Source organism: Xenopus laevis, chromosome 3L (assembly GCF_017654675.1).
Source record: "Xenopus laevis strain J_2021 chromosome 3L, Xenopus_laevis_v10.1, whole genome shotgun sequence".
Lineage (NCBI taxonomy): Eukaryota > Metazoa > Chordata > Amphibia > Anura > Pipidae > Xenopus > Xenopus laevis.
The window spans coordinates 56054587-56077745 of record NC_054375.1 but is presented as its reverse complement, the minus strand read 5'-3'; the positions used below and the strand labels follow the sequence as shown (position 1 = coordinate 56077745).

The window sequence follows — 23159 nt, the reverse complement described above, 5'->3', positions numbered from 1 at the left end:
GTAAAATATTCAGTTTTTGTTTGTCCCACAGAGAATGATGAAGACATCCAATTGAGTTAATTTTGACCAAGGCAAACCATGGCTCCATGATTGGAATTCCCAGTAGAGGCTATTGAATGCCTATATTCTTTATAAAACACAGTTTTCATGTCATAGTATTTGGCAGTGCAACTCCCCTGTTCTACAAACTTTTGATACAAATAACCTCCAGTAGATATGCAAATTGCATCTTCTGCTAAGGGTAATAGCGGTGTACAGTGTATGATGCTCCACCTTGATTGCCTCCCTATTGCAATATTGCAGAAAAAAATGTATCTTTCTTCTATTGCAGCTGCAAATAATGATTGTGTTTTTGCGGAGTATATACTTTAATCTGTGTGTGTGCAATAGAAGCATTTGATAAAAACATCCCTCACAATCCCACTCTGTAGGAAGGACATGTTACCTGGTATTATTGCTCCATATATGGATAAGTTTCAGTAAAAGGGATGGAGAATACTGACTTTCAACAGCAAGTCTGTTAATCTGCAAGATATAAATAAAATCATATCAAAATCAGTGATTATATTCTACACGGACTGTCGCATACTTTATACTTTATAGAAAATTCTCCATTCCCATGCTATAGCCAGCTACTTGTGTTTGCTATAGCTTACTTCCATTCCAAGTGAATTAAAAATAAAAAAAAAAAAAAAAATCGTTGTCTCTATGAAAGGACTGCAGTGATCAAAAATCACCATAATATATGGTTCCACAAATATTAAAAGCATAATGCATTTCTCTGATTAACTGCAGATTGTAATAGTTAGACTGCATTTATTTATACCTGCGTTAGTGTCTATTAAATAAATTAAGTTACCTGTGGCCACACAACAGCATGAAATACAGCATCAATCTCATCTGGAGAGAAAGGATACATCTCAAAATCTGTAAAGAATTCTCCAATTCTTTTGACCCCTAGACGTCTCAAGTTCTTTAGTGGGTTGATAAACTTTAGCTGTATCTAAAAAAAATAAAAAAATAAAATTTAATAATTTAAATATTTAAAATTCCCAATAGGATTGTTTTGCCTCTAATAAGGATTAATTTTATTGTAGCTGAGATTAAGTAAATTGTACGTTTTTATTATTACAGAGTCTATGGGAGATGGCCTTCCTGTAATTCGGAGCTTTCTGGAGAAAGGCTTTTTTGGATAATGGATCCTATACGTACCACATACTGTACAGGTATGGGTTATCTGGAAAGCTCTGAATTACGGAAAGGCCATCACCCATAGACTCCATTATAATGAAATAATCCAAATTTTTAAAAATGATTTCCTTTTTCTCTGTAATAACAAAACAGTACCTTGTACTTGATCCCAGCTAATAAATAATAAATCCTTATTGGAAGCAAAACCAGATTATTGGGTTTATTTAATGTTTACATGATTTTCTAGCAGACTTAAGGTATGAAGATCCAAATTATGAAAAAGACCCATTATCAGGAAAACCCCAGGTCCCAAGCATTCTGGATAACAGGTCCCAATACCTGTACCTGCAATGTCCATTAATGCAAATATTACTGTTGACATTACATGAGCTAGCCACTAACTGTCTCCAAAATCTACCAATGACTGGGTCCGTGTCTTAGGGCCCTGGTATACAGGATGTTTGTTGTACAGGCATGGGATCAGTTATCCAGAAACCCATTATAGAGAAAGCTCTGAATTACGGAAGGGTCGTCTCCCACTTGGGATTTACTTTGCTAGTAGGAAGGTAGCTTCAGCTATCAAGTTAAGTGCTGATTAATATCAGATTGGGCAAATGCTACATTCTGTCAGGTGCACATAACATTCCCAGGACATTAAGCAGTTAGATTATCAGGTAGCAAAGCTGTAGCTGCCCCTTGGTAAATAAGTTACAGATTTCAGATCATAAACACCACAGGAAGGTGTTAATTAAACCTGCCAACACCTGATTTGGACCTTTGCTATTGAAGTTAAAATTTGTCAGGGTTTTACTTAAGCATTAAAACAAGTGCTCTGGAAACATCCCATAATCATTAGCTTGGATGGAGCCAATGTCATCTACTTTTATAGGATTTCTAACACCCTGGCATCTAATGAAGCGATAAATGAACTTTGCAAATGACTGCTTGGCATTTCAGGCAAATATCTGAGGGTTACCGAGTCTTCAAATCTGTTGTAAAAACAAGTTAGAGATTCTATGAACAGGAATTACACACAGTGTAACATAAAGGTGTTTTATAATAGTTTGTGTAAAGATGAAACACACTGGTTAAATGGAGGAAATGGACAATAAAAGAATAAATGTTAATATCAGGTCCTCTTCAAGGCAATAAAAGGACCCACTTAATGGTCTTGTTTAGTACTAGGGCATAGGGCTGCAGTGTGGTTCCCACTGACAACAACTATATATATGTGTCAAAACGTTCAGAACACGCATCATTTAACCATTAGACCCTGCCAGCATAAGGTACCTGTTGGATATGTAAATTAATACAAAGGTAGGGGTTAAACTGAAGGAATCTGGAAAGTAAATAAAGACTGAAATGGGGTCTGTAATCTAAGAAGCATTTGCTGGCCAAGGGAAAAAAGCAGAGCTGAGAAGCGCCTCTAATTCTCCTTTTTACAGTTGCATAGTAATTTAAGTTGAAAAAGACACATTTCATCAAGTTAGACTTTTTTTTCTAAATGGAGCCTGCGTGTTAGCTGCAAGGTGGGAGAGAACATTTTGTGATTTTAATTGTATAGGAATATACAGGACAAGGGCCCGTTAAACCAGCACTGTCAATCTGGAGAATTAGTAACTCAGGGGACCCTTGGGCATGAGAAAATTTGCTGCTACCCTGCAAACTCGACTGGAAGTGACGCCACGTGCAAATGATCACCTGAAGTCTCTGAACTGTACCCATGTACATGTACCCCCCCCCCCATGACATCACTCAATGCTATTGCGCATTCACACCATGGAATTTAAAATCATGGGAGACCGGGGGAAGGGGGCTAAAATCGGGTAACACACAAAAAAATAAGGGGTTTCACAGTTCTGCAAAAGAGTGGCACTCTACAACTGCAGCAAAGCTTGTCCACAAGAATCCGACGGATGTTTAAAGTATTAGTTAGTAACATGGGCAAAGCTTGCAGTGATCCAGAAGCCTGTTGCAACCAATGGGATGTTTGGATTCATTACTGATCTGAGCCAGTGCTGATTGTGTTACTGGCCATGGGCATTTTTTTGTTACTTCATATTTCCTTAGTTTCATTCAGATGTAATTTCATATTTTAATGTGAAAACAATTATTTTAATTTTAAGTTTCCGTCAATTAAAAGGGATTAGATTACTTGCTAGTTAAACACATTCAAATTATGCAAATCTAGGTTTACGATTGACTGCAAACACCAACTACAAATAGTTTAGTGATTGTTAAAACAGGATTTTTTGATACTCACCGTTAAATCTGTTTCTCTGTAGTCATAAGGGGACACAGGGACCGATGGGGTTAAGCTCCACCCTCCAGGAGGCAGGACACTTGGTAACAATTAATTAAGGGGCGTGCCGTGCTTGGCTTAACCCCGCACACAGTGCTAAACACTCAGTTTGTTCCAAAAAATTTTTAACCAGTATAACTGAACTATAACGTATGACAGAATGAAAGCCAGGGATTATGGTGGACACGACCATCAGGTCAACGGCTCGTCCTAGGGCGGGAAGCCCTGTGTCCCCCTTATGACTACAGAGAAACAGATTTAACGGTGAGTATCAAAAAATCCTGTTTTCTCTGTCGTCTTAGGGGGACACAGGGACCGATGGAGACTTAACAAAGCAGTCCCAAAAACAGTAGGGTGGGACGAGCCAATTTAACTGATTTAGTGGAAGATAGACTGCAACACCTTGCGACCGAGGGAGGCCTCAGCCGACGAAGTTTTGTCGAGTCTGTAGAATTTAGTAAATGTATGAACAGAGGACCAGGTAGCTGCTTTGCAGATCTGATCCAATGAGGCAGCATTGCGCCATGCCGATGAGGCTCCCATTGCCCTCGTGGAATGAGCCTTGACACCTTGAGGTGGTGTTCTACCTTTTGACAGGTAGGCTTGGCAGATGGTTTGTTTGATCCATCTGGCGATGGTAGTCTTCGATGCTGGTAAACCTTTACAAGGTCCGGAAGGAATAACAAAAAGAGTTTGAGATCTCCGAAAGGGCTTTGACCGTTCAAGGTACCACCGAAGTGCTCTGACTACGTCTAAATTGTGAAGACGTCGTTCCTTGTCATTATTTGGATCTGGACATAGTGATGGAACTATGATTTCCTGATTGATGTGGAAGGAAGACACAACTTTGGGTAGAAACGAAGGAACTGTCCGCAAAACTGCCTTGTCCTTGTGGAACACCAGAAAAGACGGATCACAGGATAGTGCACTCAGTTCAGACACCCGTCTGGTTGACAAAATTGCCACTAGAAACACAGTCTTGTAAATGAGCCATGTGTCGGAAATAGAACTCATGGGTTTGAATGGAGGGTCAAGTAGAGCCTCGAGCACGAGATTAAGATCCCAACCCGCGACGGGCGGTTGAAATGGAGGAATGACGTGAGCCACTCCTTGCAGAAAAGTCCGGATGGAGTCCTCTGTTGCAAGACGATGTTGAAAAAGGACAGACAATGCAGATACTTGTACTTTTAATGAACTGAGCTTCAGACCTAACTGCAGACCACGCTGTAAAAAGGACAACACTCTAGGTATGCTGAGTTCCAGAGGGGACAGGATGAGCTCTTCACACCAACTGTAATAGGAACGCCACACTCTGTGATAAGACTTGGAAGATGTGGGTTTACGTGCTTTTAGCATAGTTGAAATAACTTCTTCTGCTATCCCTTTTCTTCGCCAGATGGATGCTTCAATAGCCATCCCGTCAAAGCCAACAGTCCGGGATTGGGATGTGTCACTGGACCCTGACTGAGCAGATCTGGTCTGTGTTGTAGTCGGATCGGCTGTTCTACGGACATCTCTTGCAGATCGGAGAACCATGTTCTTCGAGGCCAAAAGGGAGCTACCACAATTACCGTGATGGTTGATCTCCTGATCTTCTTGAGGACTCGAGGTAACATCGGAAGAGGCGGAAAGACGTATGCCAGGTCGAACGACCAAGACTGAGTCATGGCGTCCACTCCCTCCGCCATTGCGTCTCGGGAACGAGCGAAGAACCTGCGAACCTTTCGATTGGCTCTGGACGCCATGAGGTCGATCTGTGGGGAGCCCCAGAGGTTTACTAGCTCCATGAATGCCTCCGGATGAAGTTCCCATTCGCCCGGATGTACGTGATTTCGGCTGAGAAAGTCTGCTTTTATGTTGGCCACCCCTGGGATGTGAATGGCCGACAATTGTACTTGGTTGGATTCCGCCCAACCCAGTATTGCCTGTGCTTCCTTTAGTGCAGCTTTGCTGCGTGTTCCTCCCTGCCGATTTATGTACGCCACTGTTGTGACGTTGTCGCTTTGGATGCGAACTGGTTTTTGGTGCAGGCGTTGTGACCAATGGAATAGGGCTAGTCTTACTGCTCACAATTCTAGTACGTTGATGTGAAGTTTGGACTCCTCGGGAGACCATTGACCTTGTGCAGATAGGTTGTTCCACGTGGCCCCCCAGCCCTTGAGGCTCGCATCCGTGGAAATTACACTCCACTCTGGGCTCGCCCAGGATTGGCCTATGGCCAGGTTGTCCATCCTCAACCACCACAGAAGAGTCTCCCTTGTCGCATGGGAGAGGTTGATCACTCGCGACAGAGGACCTCCTTTCCAGGACGACAAAATGTTCGCTTGTAAGTCCCGTAGGTGGATTTGAGCAAAGGGAACTGCTTCGATGGTTGACACCATGAGTCCCAGTACTTTCATTGCCATGTGGACGGTTGGTCTCTGGTGGGATAGGAGTGACCTCCTGGTAGCAGGACACTTGAAAAATTGAGTGTTTAGCACTGTGTGCAGGGTTAAGCCAAGCACGGCACGCCCCTTAATTAATTGTTACCAAGTGTCCTGCCTCCTGGAGGGTGGAGCTTAACCCCATCGGTCCCTGTGTCCCCCTAAGACGACAGAGAAAACTGTGTAATAATATGCAAATTGAACACATTCTTTTCCCTATCTAAACAACTTCCCTGGGAAAGTATAACTCCTTTGAACAAAAGAGGGCTGGGGACTAAGTAATGGCAATATAGGTGAGGACTGGGCCCTTGTCATTATTAATCTACTTTATGATAATTCCATTAACATATAATGACATGAGTGCTTTTTTACAGTCATGAATCTCCAACGGGACCAATATCCTCATATTTGAACAAGGGTTACATTTATATATATATATAGATATATATATATATATATATAACAAACAGGGGAAAGTTGTGCTCACCACTAGTTTTTAAAATCATTAGGCGGGGGTGCAATGAGGGTGTGACCACAAAATACATATAGACAAATACAAGATTCCTCTGCACTCAACCCATTATCAATATATTTAAGACAGCGACATTTTGTGCATACTGCTACTGAAAAATGCCTTACCCTTTAAACAAAACAGGGATTGTTTGTCCATATATTGCAATATACTTAAGCTGGCCAACTACGTCAAAGTCATCCCATATCTGGCCAGTCCTATGCTCAATTTTCATCTGATTCATTAAGAATTCTATGGTTTAATTATACATTTTATAAAAGGGACGAATACGTTTTACCTGCAACTTACTAGCTGCTTTCAAAGTAAAACTCCCAAACTTGGCTGCCCTTTTATTATATATATATATATATATATATATATATATATATATATATATATATATATATATATATATATATATATATATATATTATATATATATATATATATATATATATATATAATGCACAAGTTTCAAGTTTCCCACAAAGTACATCACTACAAGTTTTAAGTTTAAAAGAATATAATTTAGAGGATATTCATGGCTCTTGTGTATTATACAGGGAATAACGTACCCCCTAATGTAAAGTAAGTATACTATAAGTCATTATAACAATATAAAAGCAGGAGGCCGAAGGCCAAGTTCTTTAACACAGGTCATGGAACCCGAAGCACTTTGAATATCCTGATATTTACAACAGGGGGTGCATTATTTAGTAAAATAACTTATTCCATTGCTCTGTACTTCATATCATACAGCAATAAAATCCAAACAAGCTTATTACCTTTTCCCTTTGCTCGAGAATGTGAGATACCGAAGCAGTTATGCACAGTAATATCTGTAACATTTCAGGTAAGTACGGACTAATCAGATGTCCAAGATGTTTCAAAACCACCTCCAAACTACTCAGTAAACTGTGCTGGCGCCCAAGAGGGAGAACTTTAGTGAGATCCAAATTTTCAACAGTTTGTATTACGGACACGAGACATTGGCCTGTAAAATAATAAGTGCAGAATTACAGTATACAAAAAAGTAACCTTGGAGACAAAGAAAGAGAAAAGGAATTTTATTATAAAGTGCTTATCTCACATGGGAATCAAATGTCTATACAAAAATCAAGGCAGCCATGATAGACACATTCAGTGTCACAAGGAATTGAACCAGGATCTCTAGCATGAAATCCCCCCACGTAGATCTTTTGTTGACTAATACAAGGTATACAGTCATCCAAAAACATTCCTATGGCATTCTTCTGACAACAAGAGAGGTAGCCCACTATCTGATATATAAACAGTTTCATACCATCTTTTAGATGTTTCACTGGCTCAAACAGGAGATCCAAGAACATGCGTATCTCCTCAGGCAGTGATCCAGCTAAGAACCTCAGAACAATAGACATGCGGGTTCCTGCTGCTGACTTGCCCTGTGTTTTGCTGCCAGTTTTACTTCTCATGCGGCCATATAGGATTCTGCAATGACAGAAAATAGACATGTGGTTTCCTGTTTAAAAATATAATTGACTAAACAAAAACATTTATTATGTATTTTATCATCAACATCTTAAGAACACAAACCTCATGAGAACAGGCATTACATCTGGTCGGTGGAAGGATTTTACTATTGAATTCTCTTCAGATATGCTGAAATGGACAATTTCCTCTTTAAAGCTTTTATCATCCAGAAGTCTTAGCAGGTTTTCTCTATAGTGAACACAGAGAGAAAAGAAATCCCAAAGGTATAAAAGTGATTATAATGTGTAAAATGCTTACTTGCTGTTAACTCTAGTAATATAATAAGGTGGTAAATATTTTCAAACATGAAAAAAAATGCAAATTTGCACACTATTGTGTAATGTTACAAGGTATAGAAATATTTGGCAATATCAGGATTCCCCAAGTAACAGGATATTCAAAATATTTAATTGTATACTATCATGACATAACTGTACAAGTTAAAATCTGCATACTAACACAACTATTTTTGGCTGAAGTGCTAAGGAGCACTGTAAATTAATATTGTTTGCAGACATAACCTGTTTCTTGTTGTCTTGAATTATATGTTTGCAAATGTGTCCAACAGTATTTGTCAGCACCACAGATGAAGGTTGCTTACTTGTAAGGAAGAAGATGGGAATGCTTATAACTCATCACACACTCAAGGGTGATCTTCTGCACTTCCTGATCTTGATGACACAGTAGCTGGAAGGGAGATGGGAGGTGTTAAACTACTAATGTAGTACCATGAGTGCAGGGGCGATCCGTGGACAGCGTCGGAGCAGGTCAAAAGGGGCTGCATCACTGGTGCAAGAGCGAGTACTGCGCTTTCTGCACTAGCAGAGCCGAATTTCTGTTTTCTTGCCACCCCTTGTAACTGGCCTTTCACGCCGCCTGAGGCAAGGTGCTTACCTTGCCTCATGGCAGGAACGGCGCACGTTTAATTAAATGCAATGCCTGTATTAGGGCAGGGGCAAACAGTGCAATTTGTAGCCCATGTTTTGTCATGGCTACAAAAGTCAGAAAACACAATGCCATAGAAAATTGTCTTAATTAAAACAATTGCATAACAGCTGACAAATGCCTCGGTTAGTGGAGACAATGCCCAGTATTGCCTAAGGCAGGGTATTTTCTGGTGTTCTGTAGCCACAATGAAACACACGCTACAAATGGCACTGTGTGCCATTGCCCTTATGGTACAAATATTCAGAACAGCCTGGCACCTGCATGAACATATCAGCAAATAAACAGAAACATATTCCAAAGATTATAAAAATGAATCCATGTATTCTACCTTAAAATTAATTGGGCCAAGAATATTTTAGATTTACTGCACAAGAGAGTCATTTGACTCCTGCTGTAATCATGCAAAGAACATCATCTATACAAACTCTATATGCTGGTCATCGCATTCTGTAGTGGTATATGGGAAACATGGTAAGCCCCAGTCACAGATAATCCCCATCAGCCCTTTCTTAAATCCACCCTAGGCTTTTTATTCACATTATATTTAGAACTGTCTACATCAAATTATTATAAGAGTGTGACATTAAGTTCGGGTTCTCTAAGGGGCTGACTCTGGACCACTATCTAGACATGCATTTCTACCAACTCTAACCACAACAACACAACATCGGCATTAATATCATTCTCCTAATGACACTTTCATTCTCAAACAGGTCAAAAACGTTTTTTTCTCGTCACAAATATGCTTGTTTATTTTGAGAAAGCATTAATAGAAAATCAAAGAGAAAGCATTAATAATAACATTAGGTATTACACACTTTTGGTGAGCTATTATTATACATGTCTAGTAATGGACATACCATGGTTTCAGAAAACCCACATAACCACGCTATTGTATAGTTCCTGTTTAAAATATAAATATAAAGGACATTTACCTGCGTGTAGAGGTCATATAATTTTTGTTCCAGGTACAAGGCACGTGGATTGGAAAACTTGGAAAACACTTTCAGGTGAGCAATGAGCTGCCTTAACAAACAAACAAACAAACAAAAAGATAATTAAGGCAGTTGAGCTTTCACAGATGAACATTCTGCTGTACATTAGTCCACACCAATGTACATGTAAGTATATGCAGACAGAAAACGTTTATGGGAGATAATGTATAATGATGTACTAATACAGGAAGTACCATTACTATCCAGAAACATGTTTCAGTGAAGCATTATACAGATATAGCAATGCTGGAAGATTTTGTATAACGCCCATTAATGAAACAGAAAACTAAACCTTATGGTATATGAGGCATTTTGATTGGTAGGCCACAGCTTTAAATAGTTCCCCAAATGTTTAGAAATGTTAGACTATTTGCACGCAGCACAATATCGTAAGTTCAAAGGAGTTGCCAATGGCTATAGGCATGCATTTGATGAACATTCTGACACCCCAAGCAATCGCTGGTTTATAATTTAGAGAATTTCTGAAACCTTGCAACTTTGTAACTAACTAGATGATTAACCAAGGCAAATGTTTAAACTTTATTAGGGCATATGGTCAAGGAGAAAGTGTTACAATTTAAATACTTTCAGGGAACCCTTCATGCCTAAAGCAATGTGCTGATTTTAGGATACATTATAATCGAAAACTATCCTTGTGCATCCCCCCTCCACGTTCATCTCAATCCTCTTTCTGTGGCGGCAGGCATAGCGTTGGGTGCCTGGCCTGAACCACTTGCAAGACAACTGAACAGCTTATATAGTGTATGATATCATTTTCCTTGCAATACTATGTTCTCATTACATATTTTCAAACCTTTATATTGTTTCTTGTCACAATCGTTCTGATAATTAATCTTTTAAAGGGCAGGTTCATTTTAAGGAGGCCTTGAGAATAGTTGAATTCCTTACCCGAGACTGTGCCATGTAATAGCTATAAAAAAAAAACCTTTGGGTATGATTTCGAGTGGTAGTGCATTCTATATGATCTCACTCATCATATACTCACTTTGAAGCTGCTCTCCTTGTTTTCTTTTTCTGCATCCCAGCACCTTTGCCTTCAATTAATTCTGCATCTTCATCATCCTCCATGGTCTCATTTTCTTTCATGCTAACATCTTCTACGGTCTTTTCCATTTCTATATGCTTTTTCTGAAGGTCCTGGGAAGGAGCTATTAACAAATCTGCTGGATAATATTCATTGCTGCAAATAAATAAATAAATAAATAATAAATGATAATGCATTAGCCCAATTCTCCCTAAGTTTTAGCTTTTTTGGCTTCAGTCAGCTGCAGTGGGGGTCGCTGTAAAGTGAACATTATAATTACAATATGACCAAGTGGCATTGCCAAAAAGAAAGTTTGATAAAGCAAAATGGAATCTGATTTATTTTGGGAGCACACCAAGACTGTATAATTTAGTGAATAACATGTACAGTTTAACATAGAGCAGCATCATATAGAGCAATTTTGTCCAATATATTCATTTTGATAAAGGCTTTATGACATGCTCAGTGGTGAGGTTAGAGAAATGTTGTTGTAATTACGACTCCTACCTAATAAATCTCAAAAGAAGAGGAGACAGTTCCCTAGACCTTGGTTCCACCCTGTCAGGGAACATGGACATTGCTTTCCACAGAAGGAACCGGAAATTGGTAAAATCAGTTCTGTCACTAATGTCAGTCCTGCGCTTGATAATTTCATTATATAGTGCTCCAATGTGTTCTCCAGAGCTAGACTCTTGGCCATAAGTCACAGATGTATCTTCCTCCAATTCATTTTCTTCCTTCAGTTCCTTCTCTACATTAAGAAAAAAAAGCCATTAAATTGACAGATTAACAGTATCGTCAGCAGCTAACAAGATATAATAACTTATACAATAAGCTATGGGAAGTAGTTTAGGCCCTTGAGCTGTTAAGATCAAAAAGAAATGCATTTAGGGACAATTTATTCACATGTGCTAAAAGCAGCAGTGCAGTTACTTAAAGTACTAAGACTTTAGCAAAAAAATTTTTTCTATTTGCAGTAGACTGATTAAAACGACCTGCTGAAAGGCTGCTGTTGATAACTGGACTGGCGCAATAAAGCATAGGTTAGCAAATGTTACCGGGACTTTCAAATTACACTGCTAACTTTTTGCCACAGTCAACACAGCATTAAAAGGACATAAAGACAACATTCCTAATAAACGATTTTTTTTTCTTGGACTGAGATTTCCATATATACTACCATTCCATTATTATGTTGTAGAGCCCTATTCATCTAGTAGGTACTCAATATGACTATTGCGATCTAAGCAGTGTAGCATAATACAAATCTGCCTATTGGAACAATTGACATGGTAAAGGAAACATTTAGACTTTGTTGTTTCGGATCTGAATACAGCTCTTGACACATTTGTAGCAATGTGGCATTTTAAGTAACTTTTTTAAACAATAAGGGATTCATTATTTTGAGGAAATTAATTGTTTTTTGGAACTTTGGACAAAGTTCCAAAATATTCTAGGTTACATTTATGTATACTATAAATTACCTTTTGACTTTTTTTGCTATCTTTGTTGTGGCATTTATGCTCTTATGTGCCTCACAGCCTCAGGACTGCTGTTTTTGTGACCACATCAGGCTGTTCCAAGTTTAAAATGTAGTAAACAAAACAAATATATTTATGACTATTTATACTTTTCTGGTAGGGTACAGACAACACAGTTGTACCTCTCACCCTTGTGACCATTTACTTAAGAGAACATAATAGTGAAGCTTTTTAGCATTCATCCTAAAGAGGTAATGAAGTCACAGGTGCAAAGCACTGTCCATTTCTAATGACCTATAGCAATTACTCAGCAGGTAGCACTTTTTGGTCTGCTGTTTTATTGCTTACTATAGGTTCCCTTCAATATTAGAACAAAAATAATGAAGACGCGTTGCCAATGTGGGTGGTGTACTTAAAGTACCTCCAAGGCTTTAATGTGCGGAATATAACCAAACGTTTCAGGAGCCTCCCGCTCCCTTCCTCAGTGGATAATAAGTGCAGAAGTGAAAATACAAAAATATCACATACAAATAGGCAAGCAATACCACCACCCCCTCAAGTGTTCAAATTATCCAATCGGCATCTGCGGCAGTAAAGCATCATTTTTCTCAACAGGATATATGTGTGAGAAAAATGATTCTCACACATATGTAATTCACCAATACCATACTGTGCTTAACAGCTATGGGTGTGACCAAAGTGATAGCATTCTGTTCACTTTCCTTTTTTTACGTAAAAAAGAAAAGTACCTTACCAGCACGAATAGCAGACTTCTCCAAATGCTCGCAAAATACTTTCCAAAAACATTTATTTTCCATTTCATTTGCATGAGATCTGTGGAAGAGATGGAATATTATTTTCTTCTAGCAACTTTCAAAGGAGCAGCACATTAGAGATATTCAGCAAATAACACCTTCCTTCAATTATGGGCTATTTCAGCTGTACAATAGTCCATGATGTTGAATTAACCTAAACCTTGAGATAGTTGTATAAAACCAGGTGTAGTGACAAACAGAACCTCCTGTAGACTACCAGTCCATATAGGGGCTACAAAACAGCAAACAGTCCTTATTTGACATCCCCATGGACTTTTTCATGCTTGTGTTTCTACCTAACTCTTTTTTACATTTAAACTACTGGTGCTTCCTCCCAGATCTATACAATCCTAACATGGCTCTCCAGGCCCTACTCCTGGGATCCCTGGGTTCCATATAGACACATAAAGGACCTACCTAATCTTACATACACTCTCACAGTCCCACATAAAATCTGGGCACAAACTCTTAAACTACACAACATATATTCCCCACTAATATCACCTAGGCTTCCCTTATGGGTTAACTCATACCTCCCACACTGCTCCAAGACTTCACATATTGGCCAACCCACGGCCTGAAATATCTAGGAGATCTCCTTATAGACTCCACCTTCCTTACCTACGAACAACTCTCTCTTTAATGCCAAGATGATAATCCACATTTCTATAGGTATTTCCAGCTCCAGCACGCACTTCAGGCACAATTCACCACTTTGACTCCACACATACATTCTCGAACCATAGAGCATACACTGCAAACGGCTGATACCCCTAAACTAGTTACAAAACTATACCAAACCATTCTAGCCACAGGCTCCAAGCCTTTTGAGATATCTAAAGCCTGTTGGTTAATGTATATTCCTCAATTAACTCAAGAGGACTGGGAGGAAGCCACTGACAACAGTTATAACTAGCTAATCTCAACAAGAGATAGGATGGTCCAATACAGGATAATCCACCAACTGTACATAACTCCAAGCAAATTTCATGCCATGGGAAGACATCCTGACCCCTCTTGTCCCCGGTGCAATACCTCCCCAGCAAACTACTAACTGAGCACTTTGACTTCCCAACAATTGTCTCTCCACTTATATGTCTCCTGGGTGTTCTAGACGAAATCGTAATGTCCAAGTATGCTAAAAATAGATTAAAAAAAATGTGGCGCACGAGTAAAAGAAGTCCTCTGTTTTTATATATACAGTGAAAGGCAAGAAAACACTTGCATATTACTTCCAGGAGATATGAATTCACTAAAGGTGCAGGTGCTCAGTTATAATAATAAAGAGGAGAGAACTGGGGAACAGAGGAAAACATTTAAAAAATAGGACCAAGGTCACAGCACACGTCAAGGAAAAAAGCTGCCTTGCAGGAAGGTGTAGCAACCATTGGGCTAAACAGTAACCAATTCAATGCAGTGCCAGAAATGCCTCAACCCCTGTTAAAGGGGTTGTTTACCTCTGAGTTATCTTTTATTATGCTGTAGTGAGTGATATACTGAGACAAATTGTTACTTGTTTTCATTTTTTTTTTATTTGTGGTTTTTGAGTTATTTAGCTTTTTATTCAGCAGCTCTCCAGTTTGCAGTTTCAGCAGTCTGATTACTAGGGTCCAAATTAGCCTAGCAACTATGCATTGATTTGAATAAGAGACTGGAATATGGATAGGAGAGACCTAAATAGAATGATTAGTAATAAATAGAAGCAATAACAATAAATGTGTAGCCTTACAGAGCATTTGTTTTTAGATGGGGTCAGTGACCCCCATTTGAAAGCTGAAAAGACTAGTTGAAATGTTGCTTAGAATTAGCCATTCTATAACATACTGAAAGTTAAAGGGGTGGTTCACCAATACGTTAGGTGAGTGACAACTTGTAGCTACAGTATTAAAACCATTAAGCACTGAAGTGAAATTCTATGATTAATGCCTTGCCTTCTCACTGTGCATTTGTTTTGTATTTTGCAGGTCAACAGAAAAATCGGATATGTATTGCTTAATTTAGCCATATGAATACTTAAAGAAAAATATATGGCACTCTACGTACAACCTTCTACACTTGAAAAACTTCCAGATCCTCACAAATACTGGATTGAAAATAAGTAAAATATGTGATGGACAAATAGATGATAGAACAAAATAAAAGTGCAAACTTTTACACAATATGCAAGTATGGCCTTTCTTGTGTTATAACATACTTACACAATAAGCTCAACAACTGGATCCCAGAGAGGACTGAAATTGATATATAGCATTGCCAATAAATACCGTAGAGGTACCTGTAAAAAAAAAAAAAAGAAAAAGTTTTTCTATGTCCATTAATTTGTCAGTTACTGCTTTCTTTTACACCGGATTACTTTACGATCCGTTACTGGAATGTCCTTTTATATTTCTGCTAAAATTAAGTTTACATTTGTGATTAGGAGCAACTCTGTCAGAACACAGTTTTGTTTCCTTAAAGAAAAACTAAAGGTTTGTACAAAATCAAATCCTGAGGATACAAGCAAAGTAACAGATTTGTATAATGAGCAACTTTTTGAGAAAAAGAAGCTTTAAATGACATATATATTATACATTATCTAGTAATAGTTAGTCTACAGCCCTGGACTTGCTGTGTAATCTTGGAACAGTTTTACCATTGATTTGAGCTGCTTCTATATTTCAGCTTTTGATGGACCCATCATACAGGAATGTTAGAATTGGTGATATCAAAGTTTTAATATTTTTTACTTTAACAAGTAGAGGCTATGTTTTAGGGATGCACCGAATCCACTATTTTGGATTCGGCCGAACCCATGAATCCTTCGAGAAAGATTCGGCCGAATACCGAACCGAATCTGAATCCTAATTTGCATATGCAAACTAGGGCTGGAAAGGAGAAAACATTTTTACTTCCTTGTTTTGTAACAAAAAGTCTCATGATTTCCCTCCCAGCCCCTAATTTGCATATGCAAACTCGGTTCTGCCAGGCAGAAGGAGTCGCCTGAATCCTGCTGATAAAGGCCGAATCCCAAACCAAATCCTGGATTCGGTGCATCCCTACTTTGTTTTACTGTTGATTGAAGATTTTCATGAAAACAACATGCAAGCGTATCAGGACTTACAGCTATGTTGATTTGCCTGTTTGCCGTTCTGTTCTAGATTTAAAAAAAGGAGCCTCAAAAAGGAGCCCAATGGACACCAATAAATCTATATAATAAACCCATTATCCAGAAAGCTCCGAATTAGGGAAAGGCTGTCTCCCATAGACTATTATAATCAAACAATCCTGATTTTTAAAATTGATTTTCTTTTTCTCCATCATAATAAAACAGTAACTTATACTTGATCCAAACTCAGATATAATTAATCCATATTGGAAGCAGAACCAGCCCACTGGGTTTATTTCATGTTTACATGATTTTCTATTAGACTTAAGGTATGAAGATCCAAATTACAGAAAGATCCGTCATCCGGACAACTCAGGCCCCGAGCATTCTGGATAACGAGTCCTGAGCATTCTGGATAACAGGTCCCATACCTGTACACCATTGTATGTGCAAAATATTTTTTTTATTATCTAAAGCAGAATGTGTAAATAATAATGCACTTAAGAGCATATATATGCTACAAGGGTCAAAATGCAAACAGAAACAATAACGGCATAGCAGGCACATAATTTAAAGAGAAACCACACTATTTTGTGGGTGGGGGGGTCTTATTTTGAGAAAGAAGTTTTTCTAAAACATTGAGATTTCTCACACTTTAAACAAGGTGTCTGCTTGGCTATATTGTTTCTATTGACATCAGTTGTATGTCTATATGTATGTAACGGTTTATTTACACTTTCTGCTTTGGATATTATAAAAAAAAATATACAACAGTGTGTTAAAATTATTGGTGTGCATTGGGCTCCTTTTTGAGGAAAGCACTTTATCGTGAAAACAAATATTAATTATATTGTTTGGGTATTTTAAAGTGATTTTCTTACTGGAGTGCCCTCCTTGCTGCTGATTTCCCTGCCAATGGGCTTCCCAGTTTGAATAAAAGAGATTATTAAACTCAACTACCTGCACATTCAGCACTGTGGTTCTGCAATAATCTCAAATCAGTGTCATGTGTAAAGATCACATCAAAATACTGTGGCGAGGGGGAGGTGGTCTATTAGCTTGGGTATTGGCTGAAATCATCAAGGGATATAGGAAAACAAAGAGACACCGTGGCTGTGGTGATGGAAGGAGCAAGAACACCCCATGTTGTATAATGTGTTGTAAAAGGTGCAAAGGTTGCTACCCATACTATCTGTATAGCAAGTAGCATTTACTGGTCAGCTATCATTTAATTTGCTATGGGTTACTAGACATGGCCAAACTTTGTGCCTTTTATTAGATTACCATACGTGTTTGTTCATGTCTTATGAAGTTATATACAATAAATCTAGTTATTTATAGTCTCATGTAGTAAGGTTTACCAGATTTAGCCTAGGGCATCTGTTACCAAATTTAAAATAAAAAAATACTAATACCCACCTCCTCCAAGTCTCCCTTTGCAGATGTTTGAACAAGATCATGCCTCAGTTTTCTGAGATGCAGAAGTTTCTCTCTGTATTCATGAACAGTTGCCGGAACAAGTTCAGCTTGCAACAGGATTGAAAAAAGTGACTGACTCTCCTCTGTCTGCATTTCCTGTACATGAAACACAAATACTAGAGCTAGAGCAACTTTATTTCTAGCTTCCCTTACATACAGTTTTCTGGTTGCTTCATACCTCAACAGAAGGAGTGGGCAGAGCATCCAAATTATTTAAAATCCTTATCGTTAAAAGCCGCACCTGCAAAAAAAAAAAAATATTCAAAGAATATTCAAAATGGTGTTATACGATGAAACCTCAATTTTATGTCTTTTTTTTGTTTTTTTGTGGCCCCACCTATATATTATGCATAATAAATTTCCCTGATTTTACACCATTTTTTTTCTGGTCCCATGAAAAACATAATATGGGGGATTCTTTTGTACGGACACCTATCTGTGGATGTTTTGTTGGCAAAAACAACACATGAGCAAAATAAATAAATCATACAGTATGGTTAAACATTCTGCATATTCTTTCCATAAAAGAAAAAGCATATTTCTCAATATATCACAATCATTGCTCTAATAGTCAAGCCTGTTGCTATTCTACTATAGCTTTTAAATATGAATGCTCTCTTTCTCGTGATGTCCTATAAACCTTTAATGTGTATGCTATAAATGTATGCCTACAACCTAAGACACCTGCTCACAAAAATGCACAACAATGGTAAAACCCTAATTTAATATGTGTATATTCAAATACCATTTTAATATCCTCACTCCAAGAAGTGATAACACAGTGATAACACAGCCATTCAAAATACCTTTGAGGAGTTTGTTGAAATGTTATTTTGCAACTTTGAAAAGATCTCCGCCATTGTGCTATGTGACAGTCGATTTTGGAGGCCACAGAATACTAATCTAGTAGAGTACAGATCAGCCAACAGCAAGACGCTTGGATCACAAGGGAAAGTTCTGGAAGACAATCAGCAACAGAAGACATTGAATGAGCCATCAGTGAAGTAAACTACAATGTGGACAGTCTAGATCTCATAGTAATGTTTTTACAGTGTAAGATTAATGTAAGCTCATCATCTTTTTTTCTTTTAATTATGGCCACATTTTACTAGTTTTGAGAGCCCAGAAAGCAAGGAGGTCCAGGTGAAAGGTAGGCTAATAATTAGGGTTCATGGGGGGGGTTTGGGAACGCCCTGCTAACCTAGTTGAATAGGACCCTATGATAATTAATAGCGACCCTGTTTCATATAGTCAACAAACATGGCTCACTGTTATGAGATGGTGTACAAGTGACATTGTAAAAAGTAAGGGCGATCATTTTCATGTCTCATATTTCCACCTCATAAAACAAATGACTCGGCAGCAAAACGAATATAGCTTATGGTGGCAAAAATATATATTGGCCCTGTGAAGATTCATCCTTTCCCTCGAAAATGGTTACATACAATTTTTGAATTTCAAAAGAATAGCAAATGCTATGAGAAAAAGGGTGTGATTTCCGTGTGGTGCTTTATATAATGTGGTCTGGCTGATAGCACACCAGCAACAACAGGGTTTTTTTGATTCCAGTGGCTCTCTAATCATAGGAATTATGACAAATATTGACTTCTGAACACATAACAACAATCATCTGGTATGTAAGCATCAACAAAGGCATGGATTCTTATGATGTCTAATTAGATGGGAGCTTTTACAGTTGTCCAAGGTTACTGACCCATGGCAAAGACGGATTATGCTCAATATTTTAGTGGAGTTTTCATTTGTTTTTCTCTGCCCAGTATAAACATTTGAAGCATTTCACTACATGCTGTTTAGAAGTATGGTAGTGGGCAAAGTATTATCCTTGACAGCAAACTAGGAATCTAACTCAGTTTTAAATTTGAGCAAATATCCAATTTTCACTTACAGCAAAAGTAACTTCACCGTGTCTATTGGAACAATAGAAAGAATTTCAGAAGAGTCATCCAAACTGAGAAGTGTGCTTATAGCTTGGCAAAGTACAAATAGGATCCCTATGGGACAAACAAGTCAGTTCAGTATCATGTTAGATAAAAAAAAAATGCACCACATACATACAAATAAACAAACACATAATCCTGGGTTACTACAAAAGCATGCAGGAAAAACAGAAAAATGGAGGGCACTCAAAGTCAAAATATGTAAATTGAAATAAGGTGCAAAAGCCCCAATACACCCAAATAAAGACAATTTCAATGACATTTCAGACAATGGTGTTATTGCAAAAGAAGTATCTTTACATGCTATTCATTAAGTGTACAACAAATGTTTCCCCTTTGAGAAAGGCTTTATTCCGAAACGTTGGGGTCATTCTCTGGCAAGGGTATCCGCTTCCTTGTACTGCTTGTATTTTTGGTTACAATTTGGTGGTATGTATTTAAATATCATTATTGATTTGTCTTTGATGTACACTACTTTTATGGAGCACATTTTTTGCACAATTAAGGAGTGAGCTATATAGAAACTTCTTTTGCAATAGCACCATTGTCTGTATATACAGTACAGAATTCTTTAAGTGTGCAAGCCCATAATAGTTAAAAAAAAATACTACAAAAGCATGCATATAATACAGTGGCAGTTTTATATCTAAATAACAATTCCTTTAAAATCATACCTTGCTTCTGTTGCATTTGATCTGTTAATGATAAAAGCTTTTCAATAAATTTCTTTAAAAGTGGCACAATTTTATCTTTTTCCAATGGTCTGTAAACAAGAAAATAATAATGTAATAAGACAGTTTTAAATGTCAGAGTACATTTACCTGACTAAGACAAGCCTTGGCTCACAAATACAAATATACCTAGAGGCACTAAAAAAAACAAACAAAAAAACCTAAAACCCTACATTCTCCTAGTTAAAGAGTGTGTTGTAAAATTCACTAACGTGCATTATATATGCTGCATCTTGTAAATTGTTTATTTTAAAGATGTTTGCTGTTGCTTTCCCTAAGGAGCATGTAATATGTTAAGGCAGTGGTGCCCAAACATTAGACATGGTGTCTGGGCCCCTCTACATTTAGAAGGCCATTAAATAGAGGGGCTGCTAGAAACTGTAATGTGCTTATAAGACAGAAGCCCAGAGGATGTCTCCAGTTCTTTCTTTGACCAATCAGGTGCGAAAAATCTTGGGACATTTCTAGTACACCGATGAAAAGATCAGCAGACAAATTAAACCGTCTTCTACTTTTAGCCTCACTTAATATTCCAATAATTTATTCCTTTACAGGAAACATTTCTTCACATTGGCTTTATTGTATATGTTGTTACTTATTATACAATTGTCAAAGAGAACATTTTGTTGTGCTGCTGCCTTTGACCGCTCAGTATCACCCATAAAGCATTACCAGAAACAATAAATTCTGCCAGAGGACATTTTCATTCTCGTTTCCTGCTTACATTTTCTGAAGTGAGGAGAGGCCAGAGAAAATGTTGCAAGGTTAACAGACTTTAAGCGTAAAGCAACAGCAAAAAAGATAGCAAGTGACCACTAACTGAATGAATTGTTTGAATGGAAGCCTGATCTCCTCAATTCTTTATTATGTACCCACATGAGTATCACTTGCATTCAAGATAATTACCTTAAATGAGGGAGAACAATAAGTGCAGCCCAACCCAGGGGAAGGTTGGCGATATCTTGTCCCTCTGATAACTGAACCAAGGAGAGTACATAGTTTAGCACTGCAGAAGGCTCCACTTCAGCACATTTAGACTGGTTTCTAAAGATAAAACAAAATATTAGTAATGTTCATATAGGAAAAATACAATGTTTTTCCTAGTCCAGTAATAAGAGGAAGTTTTGCATTCATTTCTAAGTTAGGACTAACAAGGAAATCAGAGCCAAGTGTAGACTTGTAATATTTTGTAATTCCACACAATGGAGTGCTCAAACCTCATGTGACAATCCCTTAGGATCAGGTGCGTGAACAGTATTAAATCTGACCTGCCACGGGTTAAGGGAATCATATGCAATAGTCCAATATACTGCAGCACACTGGCAAGTTAATATCTTTTCAACAAAGTGATTTTAATGGGTCAAAACATATGAGCAGACAAAGAGTGGCAATGTTTCTGGGCTCACAGGGCCCTTTATCAAGCTTGATAAAGGACCCTGTGAGGCCGGAAACGTTGCCACTCTGTCTGCTCATAGGTTTTAAACCAATAAAATCACTTTGTTGAAAATATATTAACTTGCCATTGTGCTGCAGTATATTGGACTATTGTAATATTTTGTTTTGATATATTTTACATTTACGTATATTGCAATATTTTGTATATGTATATTTGAGTAGATTTAGGGCTTGTATACGAGTCTGATGCGCATTTAAGGTGCAGGTTCGGGCTCCTAAGCATATTAGCGAATAGATTCCATTCATATTGGTTTCATTGCGAGTTTTGTCATGTTTTTTAGACTCAACCTTCTGAAATTTCTTGGGCTTGATGCACATTCAAAAGACAATAGAATAAAATTTTTGGCTTGGGCTTTACTCAAAAGAAAAATTACCAAAAATTTAGAAAAAAAGTAAGTAGTCTGTCAAATACAAAGGTTTGTAACGTATACGGAGTCTTACGAGGATTTCATGCCAAAAGCAAGGGGATATTTCTCGAATGCCATTGATGCTGTAGCAGGAGGTTCAGCTTTTGATAAGATAAGCTTTGCCAGTATCCCTAATGCTTCATTCTTGACTTGATTGTCTTCTTCTTTAAAAAGTAACAGAATGTACTGTAGGAATTCTGGTAGAAAATGCTAAGAAAAACAAAAAACACAGAGCAAGGGTAAATTTCCTGGGCTCAATATAACTAAAAAAAAAGAACAAAAACCTCAAAAACAAAACAACAAAGCCCTGGGTGGCAACTTTTATCAGTTGGGTTGTATATGTTAAAGGGATACTGTCATGGGAAAAACATTTTTTTTTTTTCAAAATGAATTAGTTAATAGTGCTGCTCCAGCAGAATTCTGCACTGAAATCCATTTCTCAAATAGATTTTTTTATTTTCAATTTTGAAATCTGACATGGGGCTAGACATATTGTCAATTTCCCAGCTGCCCCAAGTCATGTGACTTGTGCCCTGATAAACTTCAATCACTCTTTACTGCTGTACTGCAAGTTGGAGTGATATCAACCCCCTCCCTTTTTCCCCCCAGCAGCCAAACAAAAGAACAATGGGAAGGTAACCAGATAACAGCTCCCTAACACAAGATAACCGCTTCTTGGTAGATCTAAAAACAGCACGCAATAGTAAAAACCCATGTCCCACTGAGACACATTCAGTTACATTGAGAAGGAAAAACAGCAGCCTGCCAGAAAGCATTTCTCTCCTAGTGCAGGCACAAGTCACATGACTGGGGGCAGCTGG

The 23159-nt window shown here is 38.0% G+C and overlaps 1 protein-coding gene across 3 annotated transcripts in view; it reads right to left on the bottom strand.

Annotated features, from left to right (window-relative positions):
* utp20.L (UTP20 small subunit processome component L homeolog) overlaps positions 1-23159 on the bottom strand; it is a 72583-nt gene that overhangs the window by 34874 nt on the left and 14550 nt on the right. For all 3 annotated transcript variants that reach the window (XM_018252314.2, XM_041586262.1, XM_018252315.2), the window contains exons 12-29: positions 22373-22548; positions 21383-21520; positions 20420-20508; positions 19694-19799; positions 18594-18744; positions 17966-18028; positions 17728-17883; positions 15422-15498; positions 13163-13242; positions 11435-11678; positions 10889-11083; positions 9823-9913; positions 8541-8626; positions 8003-8128; positions 7731-7897; positions 7213-7421; positions 860-1003; positions 446-525 (exon numbers count right to left, since the gene is read on the bottom strand). In XM_018252314.2, coding sequence (XP_018107803.1) covers positions 446-525; positions 860-1003; positions 7213-7421; positions 7731-7897; positions 8003-8128; positions 8541-8626; positions 9823-9913; positions 10889-11083; positions 11435-11678; positions 13163-13242; positions 15422-15498; positions 17728-17883; positions 17966-18028; positions 18594-18744; positions 19694-19799; positions 20420-20508; positions 21383-21520; positions 22373-22548 — 2378 coding nt within the window. The remainder of the gene's footprint in view (positions 1-445; positions 526-859; positions 1004-7212; positions 7422-7730; positions 7898-8002; positions 8129-8540; positions 8627-9822; positions 9914-10888; positions 11084-11434; positions 11679-13162; positions 13243-15421; positions 15499-17727; positions 17884-17965; positions 18029-18593; positions 18745-19693; positions 19800-20419; positions 20509-21382; positions 21521-22372; positions 22549-23159) is intronic.